Source organism: Chrysochloris asiatica, unplaced genomic scaffold (assembly GCF_000296735.1).
Source record: "Chrysochloris asiatica unplaced genomic scaffold, ChrAsi1.0 scaffold00224, whole genome shotgun sequence".
NCBI classification, from domain to species: Eukaryota; Metazoa; Chordata; class Mammalia; order Afrosoricida; family Chrysochloridae; genus Chrysochloris; species Chrysochloris asiatica.
Window position 1 is genome coordinate 4,290,776 of NW_006408742.1, and position 10,528 is coordinate 4,301,303.

Here is a 10,528-nt window from a genome sequence, read left to right on the forward strand (position 1 = left end):
GAGAGTCCTGGTGTGGCGCTATAGCATAATTCACTGTACTGCAAGGTCAGTGTGAACCTCAAATTCGACGATTCAAACTCACCAGTTGCTACTAGGAAACACTGAATAGGGTCGTTATGAGTCAGAATCAACTCCACAGCATTTAACAATGATCTATGTAATGGGGACTCCCCGTGTGGTAAATGTGAGATACCGGACTGCTCCCTCGCTCCTTCCGCACAGTCGTGGTTCCCTCCCTATCTGAGCGCGGACTCCACTCTATCAGGGACGCGCACACCAGAACGCATCTTGGCCTGGAAGTGCCCCACCCTCTTAATTGTAGTCATGTTTGCATTGTTGCTGCCTTGTATCAATCCATCTCATCAGAGTTCTTCCTCTTCCAAGCATGATTTCCTTTATTATGTTGTTGCAGTTGGTTCTTACTCATAGTGACTCTGTTTCTAAGTCTTTTTAAATCTTTGCTGGAGCAGAAAGTCTCATCCTTCTCCTGCAGAGCAACTGGTGGGCTTGAACTGTGGACCTTGTGGTTCACAGTCCAGTGCTTATCGTATTGGAGCCACTGCATGCCGTTCTTTTATTATGTTGTTGTTGCTAAGTGCCATGGACTCCATTCCAACTCATAATGATCCTTCATAGGGTTTCCAAGAAGCAGCTGGTGGGTTTGAACTGCCAACCTTGTGGTTCGCAGGCCATTGCTGATTCTACAGTGCCACACCAGGAGCCTTTATTATAGTTGTTGTTGCTAAATGCCTTCGAGTTGGTTCTGACCCATAGTGACCCTATGTAGTGTTTCCAAAGAGTGGCTGGTGAGCTTAAACCATCAAGCTTGTGGTTTAAATGACTTCCTAGTCCAGTGAAATAACTCATAGCACCACACCAGGACTCCTTTATTATAGTTTGTTGAGCAATTTTTTAATGTATTAAAAGTTTTGCAATTTAGCAGTAAATCTTAGCGTTCTCTCTATATCAGTACTCAGATTTCATACATTTAAAACATCGCTTACCATTTCTTTGTAAGAATGTTCTAAAATTTAACTACTCTGGAGGGATGGTTATTTAGTATAAAATATTTTGGCATTATCAACAATGCTGTATTGACTATCCTTGGGCAGGTTTATCTGGAAGTTAATTTCTAGAAAAGAAATTTACGAAGGAACAAATTACTTTTTAAATTATAAGAGACTCAAATTGCCACATGTGATGGTGAATTTTGTGTCTACTTGGCTAGGCTATATAGTATGCAGTGTTTAGTCAAATGCTAGTCTAGATGTTGCCAGAAAAGTTATTTACATGTGATTAGCATTTGAATTAACTGACCTTAAGCTAAACACCTTGTTGTTGTTAAGAGCCCTCCAGCAGACCCAAGGTGGTGGTGATGATGTCAAGTGGAGTCAGCTGCCACTCATAGTGTTTCTGAGGATTGACTGGTGAGTTTGAACCACCGACCATGCAGTTCAAATGGCTTTGCAGTCTGGCGCCTTAACCCACAGCACCACACCAGGACTCCAAGCTAAACTTACATTACCTATCCTTTATAACCTGGGTTGGTCTCATTCAGTCAGTTGAATGCCTTAAGAACAAAAACTGAGGTTTCTTGAGAAGGAAACTGAATTTACATTCGGTTTCAAGAATAAATAGATAAGACTATAGCGTAGTGGATACGAATTGGGCTGCGAACCGCAAGGTCACCAGTTTGAAACTACCAGCTGCTCCGCGGGAGAAAGATGAGGCGTTCTGCTCCCATAAAGATTAACAGCCTTGGAAACCCTGTGCAGGGTCGCTATGAGTCAGAACCGACTCCACGGCACATAACAACAACAACAACCTGAATTTACAATCTGTCACTGGACCTAAGGATATTGGATTCGTCAGTTCCTACAATTGTGTGTGAGAGAGAGAGTCCTGGTGTGGCACTGTAGGATCAGCAACGGAAGGCTAACTACAAGGTTGGGGTTGGTGGTTCAAACCCACCAGATACTCCTCAGAAAGCCTACATAGGTTTGCTATGAGTCAGAAACAATAAAACAGCATTTAACAACAGCACCAATACATATCACATATATATGTGTGGATGTACATATATATGTGTGTATATATATATATATATATATGTTGTTGTTAAGCGCCGTAGAGTTGGTTCCAACCCATAGCAACCCTGTATAGGGTTTCTGAGGAGAACAGGGTGGAACCACCAACCTTGTGGTATTCAGTCCAGTGTTAATCCTACAGTGCCACACCAGGAGTCCACACACATATATATGTCCACACATGCACACATACATACACTCACATATATGTTGTTGTCAAGTTCCATTGAGTTGGTTCCAACTCATGGTGACCCTGCATAGGGTTTGTAAGGAGTCCCGGTATGGCGCTATAGGACAGGATTCGGACCGTTAACCACCACCAGTGGACCACAGGTGGTAGTTGTTGTTAAGTGCCATTGAGTTGGTTCTGACTCATAACAGTAGATATAGTGCAAACCTACCAGCTGCTCCTTGGAAACACAATACAGGGTTGCTATGAGTCAGAACTGACTTGACAGTACTTAAAAAAGCAACATATACATACATGGAGTCCTGATATGACACTGTAGGATAAGCACTGGACTGCTAACTGCAATGCTGGTGGTTCAAAACCATCAGCTGCTTCTTGGAAATCCTATACAGGGCTGCAATGAGTCAGAACAGCCACAAAATCATGTAACAATAACAATATATACATATATTGACTCATAGTGACACTACACACAACAGAATGAAACACTGCCTGGTTCTGCACCACCCTCCCAATTGTTGTTACACTTGAGCCCACTGCTGCTGCCCCTGTGCCAATCCATCTTATTGGTGGTCTTCCTCTTTTTTGCTGACTCTCCATGTTGCCAAGCATGAGGTCCTTCTCCAGGGACTGGTCCCTCTTGACAGTATGTCCTAAGTATGAGAGACAAAGTTGTTGTTGTGGTTCAAGTAAGTAGAATCCAAGGAAGTTAGTTAGTTAATACCCTATCTAGCAAATACCATTAGAATCTTAAAAGCACTTTCGCTTACTTCTTGCAGCAGCTATGACAGGTAGGCCAAAGGACTCATTGTAAATGAAACTTGACACTTGGAAAGCAATGTTTGTTTTAAAATCACACATGCATATACGCAACCAAGTTCTTTGGAAAAGGGGGACAAGGGCCTTGTCCTAGTCTTTTGCTACTTTTCAAGGAAGAATGCTTCTCTCAGATTAAAGAAATAGCTCTAAGTATTAGGTTCCAGAGGAGAGATCTACCGGAAAGCTCTTTGATTTCTGCAGCAGCAGGAAAGACTATTTTTACATGTTTTCCTTTTGCTAATTGTCTATCCCTCCATGGGGAATTTCTATGGGTAGAATACCCAGATGAGCCAAGTTTCTCACTAATTCCCGCAGAGACAGGAAAAGATGAAGCCATGGTGCAGGCTGCTCTGAAGACTTAGAACCTCCCTTATAATAACAGTGTGGTGGCAATATCTTCAAAGACATTGGGGCTCACACAGGTTTGGTGTCCCCAGTGAACAATGGGATAAGAAGGTGAATGAATGGGGAACCTGAACTTAACTCTGAGTCTTAGTTGTTGTTAGGTTCCATCAAGTCAGTACCGACTGATAGCGACCTTGTGCACAGCACAACAAAACACTGCCCTATCCTGGACCAACCTCACTACTGTTGCCACGCTTGAGTCCAATGATGCTGCCACTTGACTAATCCATCTCAATGGGGGTCTTCCTCTTTTTCTCTGACCCTCCACCTTACCAAAAATGATATCCTTTTTCAGCGACTGGTCCCTCCTGACAATTTGTCCAAAGTATGAGAAACGAAGTTTAGCCTTCCTGGCCTCCAAGGAGCACTCTGGTTGCACTTCTTCCAAAATGGATCTATTGGTTCTTTTGGCAGCCCATGGCACTTTCAGTATTCTTTTCTAACACCGTAACTCAAATGCATCAATTCTTCTATGGCCTTCCTTAATCCCTGTCCAGCTTTCACATACATATGAGGTTATTGAAAATACCATGGCTTGGGTCAGGTGCACCTTGGTTCTCAATCTGACATATTTACTCTTCAACACTTTAAAAAGGTCTTGTGCAGCAGATTTGCCTAATGCAATACGTCGTTTGATTTCTTGGCTGTTGCTTCCATGAGTGTTGATAGTTGATCCAGGAAGAATAAAGTCCTTGACAACTTCAATCTTTTCTCTATTGATAAGAATGTTGTTTATTGGTCCAGTGGTGAGGATTTTTGTTTTCTTGACATTGAGATGCAATCCATACTGAAGGCTGTGCTCTTTGCTCTTCATCAGTAAATGTTTTAAGTCCTCTTCACTTTCAGCAAGCAAAGTTGTATCATCTGCATATCGCAGGTTGTTTATAAGTCTTCCTCCAATCCTGATGCCACATTTTTCTTCATAGAACCCAGCTTATCAGATTATTTGCTCAGCATACAGGTTGAATAAGTATGGTGAAAGAATACAACCTTGTCACACACCTTTCTTAATTTTAAACCATTCAGTGTTCCCATGTTCTGTTCGAACAACTGCCTCTTGGTCCAGGTACAGATTCCTCATGAGCACAATGAAGTGTTCCAGAATACTCATACTTCGCAATGTTGTCCATAGCTTGTCATGATCCACACAATCGAGTCATGAGCCACACAATGAGTTTTAGAGAACCCCTAAAATGGCTTAGAATTCTGCAAGTGTCTAAGATGGGCTAAGGAACATCTGCAGATGTTTAGGTTTTCTTTTACCATCTTTGGGAGAAAAAAGGAAAATACTTCTCTAGAAGTACTTCTCCAGTCAACTTCAACCTTGACCTTCAATTTTTGAACTTTTGAAGGGTTTAAGCCTAGAGAAGAGAAAGAGGAAGGGATGAGGAAAACCATTTTTATTCTCTTGCAGGTTAGAACTAGCCAGCTAGTATTAGGTGACTCTGGGGACAGGATTAGTAATTTGTGTGGGAAGAAGATGGAGCCAGTTTTTTGCTCAGTATCAGGATAAAGCTTCTAATATGGTTTGGACTACCTGTGGAAGTAATGAGTTCTCTATCACCTGGAGTATTCAAGTAGAAATGCAGACACTGATGTGGTCCCTGGCATTCACTGGAAACCCACAAGTGAAGGGGAGTTAAATCATTATAATTTCTATACCAAGTCTTTTCTTAACCCTCAAGAAGGGGTATGGAAGGCTGATGTGCTTTTTTAGCGGTGGGTGAGGAAACTAAGTTACAGAGATGTAAGTGTTTTGTGTAAGGTCACACAGCTTGTAGGAATTCGAACATAGGCTGCTTGTCTCCAGTGTGTGTCTCCTAAGTGTCTTATAAAGTCTCTTCTGGCGTTGGATTGAGATATGGCTACAGTATCTTTTGTATGCCTCGCTCAAAACACTTCCAGCAGGGTATTTATGGCCTCAGAAATTCGGGGAAAAAACGGAGCCAAAGGGATTGCTAGGGGGAAACATAACTTAACACTCAGAGGGAAGCCGTTGGTCATTTTTGGGGCCAGCTGGCAGACGCAGAGCCTTCCAGAATACTCATGCCAAAGTAAAGTGCCTGTTGTTCCTAGATTCCCCACACCTGTCTCTCCCTCTCGCGTTCCTTTTAGGCCTCCCTTCCCGCTGCACCTGACTTTCTACTGCACCTGTGCTAAGTTTGTCCTGGAGACTGGAAGGCACTGGGACAATCACGAAGCTGCTGGTTCTCTCTCCCCGCCTTAATTTAGGGAGAAAAAGAGACGGCCAGAGTAGAAGTGACTTACCCAAGGTCACAGAACCTCGACCTAAAAATCCAGGTGGCCCCACCACCACAACGAAGCTCCATCTATGCCCAGACGCGCCTTCATTCTCACCCGCATCCAAGTGCTTGGTTCCACTTCCCCCGCCTCCTCACCGTCTCCACCCCCACCCGCTTGTTCCCTAGAGTCGCTTCTGACGCTCCGCAGCCTCCAGGGTCCAGCCCTTCCTGCAGGCGCTTCCCTTCCGCCGGATTCCCACGCCGGAGTCGCCCTGTGCCCGCGGGAGCGCTGCCTTCCGGGCTTCTTCGGCCCTTATCCCTAACCCCACGGAGCCCCTCTCCGCGCTCCCCGGCCCAGGAAGGCTGAAGCACTGAGGTGGGCGGGTGCTCCGGGTTCACCTCCAGCCGCTGAAAACTGGAATACGGGTGTTCCCGAACCCTTGCCCAGGTCCCTCCAGGCACCTGGTAGGAGGCACCGACCCTGGGTGACGTCCTCCACCTAGCCCGTCCCCTCCCCCTCCGCCCTCCTATGAGCCGCCTGCTTCAGAAAGTCCCTTAGTGCCACGTTCGAGCCCACTGGGGTGTGGCTGCGCGCCCGATTCCCCTGAGAGCTGCCCCCTCGCTCCTTCCGCACAAACCCCGTTCCCGCCCGGTCCATGAGCGGACTCCCCTCCACCTGGGACGAGCGCACCATGGACTCAGGACTCAGCTTCCGAAGAGAGGCCTTCTTTTGGTTGGACGTTTAGCGGAGGTGGGGCGGGGAGTTGACGAACCCCAAACACGCGCTTCTCCATGAAGATTCTTGTGCTTTCTCTGAAGAAAGGAGTGCATATGCTGCAGTGTCTCTGTGGAAGGAGCCTGAGGTCCAGCAACAGCCTAAGTGGTGAGAAAATGTTCTTTCCTCAGCTTTAAAACACTGCAAAATGCTCTCCGTCCCTCCTCTCGGCCCCTCTCTCCGCGTCTCTCCCCTCCTTTATTCTGCTCTGTAAGTGACACAAGGCAGGTGTTAACGAACTGGGGCGAGGTAATGGCCCCGCGGCCCCGTTCAGGTTTGTTTGTTGTGGTTGTTTTTAATCCCTGAAGTCATCGCCGCTTTATTGAACGCGCTACCTCTTGCAAAGCGCATGAACTGGAACCCGCGGCTTTCTTTTGGAGAGGTGCTTAAAGCGACCTGCTTTAGCACCTCCTGGCGGCTCTCGTGATTTGCGAGTGTGGCGTGCGACCCAGAGTTGTTTAATGCCTCAGCTAAGAAGTTGCTGCTGCGTTCTTGTTCTAAGGAGAGGGGACTTTTAAACAGGTGGCTGGCGAGGCAGGTATCTGTTCTTTTTCTTGCTTTGAAAAGTAGACATCTGGTTGTTTCTAGAGGATATAGTTGGCTTTGGAACTCAAAAGATTTCTGTCCTAGGTGCTGAAACGGCAGAGTCCCCTAATATACCAAACTAAAACCAAATTTGTGATTCTTTTCTACTGAACCACACAGTAGAAAATGATGGTTTCTCCACATTTTTACACCGTCCATTTTACTTTTATTTTAAAGGTGTAAGTTCCTTTTAGGGTGAATATGTGTATTCATCTTGCAAGTGCTCAGCTGTTTTCTCTTTTTGCTTTTCATTTACCAAAATGAGGATTGTTGTTGGTTGTTGTTGTTAAATACCCTGGAGTCGGTTCCTAATCATAGTGACCCTGCACAGGGTTTCCGAGGCTGCAAGTCTTACGGGAGCAGTAAGCCTCATCTTTCTCCTTTGGAACATCTGGTAGTTTTGAACTGCAGACCTTGAGGTTAGCAACCCGATTCGTAACCACTACAGTGAGAAATGAAGAAAGGTGCCTTATGTCTAAATAATTTTATTATTATTATTATTGTAAAAAGAAATGTAATTTTCTTTGTCCTTAAAATCCAAATAATTTTAATTTTCAAAAATTAACAACATTGTAATGGATTTTGTGTTTAAAAGCACTTGTATTATTCTAGGGAACTTGATTCATTTGGTTATTTTCACTCTGTTCTGGAGTTACATAAATTATATTTGGAAAGATTAGAGTATTTATAGTTTTCATTCATCCTTTCTAAACTGTGCCTTTCTGGCTATATACCATTCTAAAACAAAAAGAAAGAAAACTATTTAAAACAAATAGAGAATTTATGTGGGAAATATGAGAACATGTACTTTAAAACTGGAATCAGCAAAGCAATCTCACGTTTTTACTTCTCTTTAATTTAGAAAATCATTTAGACATCCTTTTCTCGTCACTATATTTGAAAGTGCTAAAAGTGTCATTCTACCACATTCTAAAATGAGAGTCTTTATGTTCAAGTTTTATGTTTTAATAATACATATTTCAGGAAACCAGGAAAGATGTTTGCTAATATTATTTCAACTATCTTGGCCTATTTTATGTAAAATGTTAATAGATGATCACTTAGAAACATGCTAGGTATGCATATGTAATAGGGCACTTCTTAAGGTAAAAGTAGCTAAGATGCTCAATTTATAGGCAGTTTTCCAAATAGCAATAGATCCAATGTTGTTGTTGTTGTTAAGTGTTGTCGAGTTGACACCGACATATAGGGACACTGCACAGGGTTTCTGAAGAGCAGCTGATGACCTTGTGGTTCACATAGATCCAAGCAGAAGAGACAGTATGTATAATGGGACAACTTATGTTGTTAAAAGGATGGTGGGACTGAGAGTCCATAGACTTAGTTTGAGACAGTCTCAATAGAAACACACACACACACACACACACACACAAATGTGAAAGTATTTTATCTGAAGAGTGGAAACAATGATAGCTCTAGCCTGGTTCCTATAGCTGACTTAAACTTAGAGTTAACATATGATTCAATAAAAATGGTTAAACTTTATTTATACACATATTTTTACTTCATGCAGAAGGTATTTTGGGAAACTATTACTCTAGCATAGTAGTTACGAATTGGGCTGTGAGCCGCAAGGTTAGCAGTTCGAAACTACCAGCTGTTCCGCGGGAGAAAGATGAAGCTTTCTGCTCCCATAAAGATTTACAGCCTCAGAAACCCTGTACAGGGTCACTATGAGTCGGAACCGACTCCACCGCACATAACAACAACATTACTCTAGAGGAGTCCTGGTGTGGTGTTGTAGGATAAGCATTGGACTGCCAGCCTCAAGGTCAGCAGTTAAAATCCACCAGCCACTCCTTGGAAACCCTATATAAGATTGCTATGAGTGAGAGCTGACTCGACAGCACTTAACAACACAACCTCATTACTCTGGAGGAGTTATAATAAATGATAGAGTCCCATCTCATGAAGATGATAATTCCTTTCCAAACCTTCCATGTTGCTGTTTGTTAAGTTCCCTTGACTGGGCTCCAACTCATACTGACCCTATATAGAGTTTCTGAGGAGCATCTGGTGGGTTTGAACTGCTAACCTTGTGGTTAGCAGTCCATTGCTTATCCTACAGCACCACACCAGGATGCCAACCCCTCCGTATTGTTGTTGGTGCTGCTGTGTGCTGTGAAGTTGGTTCTGCTCATAGTGATCTTGTATAAGGTTTCCGAGGCTGTAACAACAATAAATCTTTACCAGAGAAATCCTCATCTTTCTCCCACAGTACAGCTGATGGAATTGAACAGCTAGCTGACCTTGCAGTTAACAGCCCAACATGTAACCCACTACACTACCAGAGCTCCTTCCAACCCTTCTATGTTGTTGTTGTTGTTTTTGTTAGGTGCCTTCAAATCAGTTCTGCCTCATAGAGACCAGCTGGTGGGTTTGAACTACTGACCATGCAGTTAGTAGTCCAGTGTTTATCGTACAGCACTACACCTGGACTCCAACCCTTCCATAGACAGCGGCAATAAAGTATATCAAGTTTTTCAAAGATTGCCTTTGTTTGATTTGTGGTTCTTACTTGCTTATGATCTTGGGTAATTTACACGACCTTACTGTTTCTCAAGTAATGCATCAACATCAATCATAGATGTTGATACTACCTCATTGTTGTTATAAAGATAAGTGAGTTAATAATAGCTGAAGATATATTGAATTCTAACTGTACTCTAGTCACTCCTCAAAGAATGTTGAGCCTACCACGTAGAATATACTCAGTGTAATTTAGATATTATTATTATGATGTTTCATTTTACAATGATTTCATCTGACTTTCTCCATTAGCAGGACCTCCCTGAAATTCTGCATGTCGTGTTGCTATCCCAACTGTGAATAGTACAAATTGTAATAAATACATCAGAAATTTCTCTTGGAGCAAATTTATACAAATGAAATTGTCTTGTCCCACACTATTTTTTTTTTAAGATTACCCAAAGAAAAACACAATTGTATTCTAAATAGTGTCAGCATGAATATTCTAAACAGTGTCAGCATGGAGTAACTATTGTATGTTATCTACTTCTTCCCCTTTATTTTGTTGATAAGGGAAGTGAACACCAAAGGAAGAAACTGACAGAATTTGTTATAATAGGTTGAGAAACTCTCCTAGTGGATTTCTGAATTTTTTGTAATTGTAAACATTTCAGTATTTTATTTAAGGTCTATTGAAAAATGGTGCTAAGTAGATACAAAATAATCATTGTTAACTTTTGATTTTCTTCTTGCTATGTCCCATTGAGTTATTCTGACCCATAGTGCCCCTGTATAGGGTTTCCAAGGAGCAGCTGGTGAGCTTGAACCACCGACCTTGTGGCTCAAACTGACTTGGCAGTCCAGTGCATTAACCTACAGCACCATGTTATGCCCAGAATTCAGGGTCCCCAAAGACCACCCAGGAGCCGTGTAC

The 10,528-nt window shown here is 43.0% G+C and overlaps 1 protein-coding gene across 2 annotated transcripts in view; it reads left to right on the top strand.

The window, feature by feature from the left end:
* The window catches only part of FGF12 (fibroblast growth factor 12), an 814,886-nt gene that overhangs the window by 252,325 nt on the left and 552,033 nt on the right, over positions 1–10,528 (top strand). The window contains exon 1 of one of the 2 annotated variants that reach the window (XM_006873145.1): positions 6,537–6,627. The exons of the other annotated variant lie outside the window; for it this stretch is intronic. Coding sequence (XP_006873207.1) covers positions 6,537–6,627 — 91 coding nt within the window. Of the gene's footprint in view, positions 1–6,536; positions 6,628–10,528 lie in introns of those variants that run through there. 2 annotated transcript variants of the gene reach the window in all.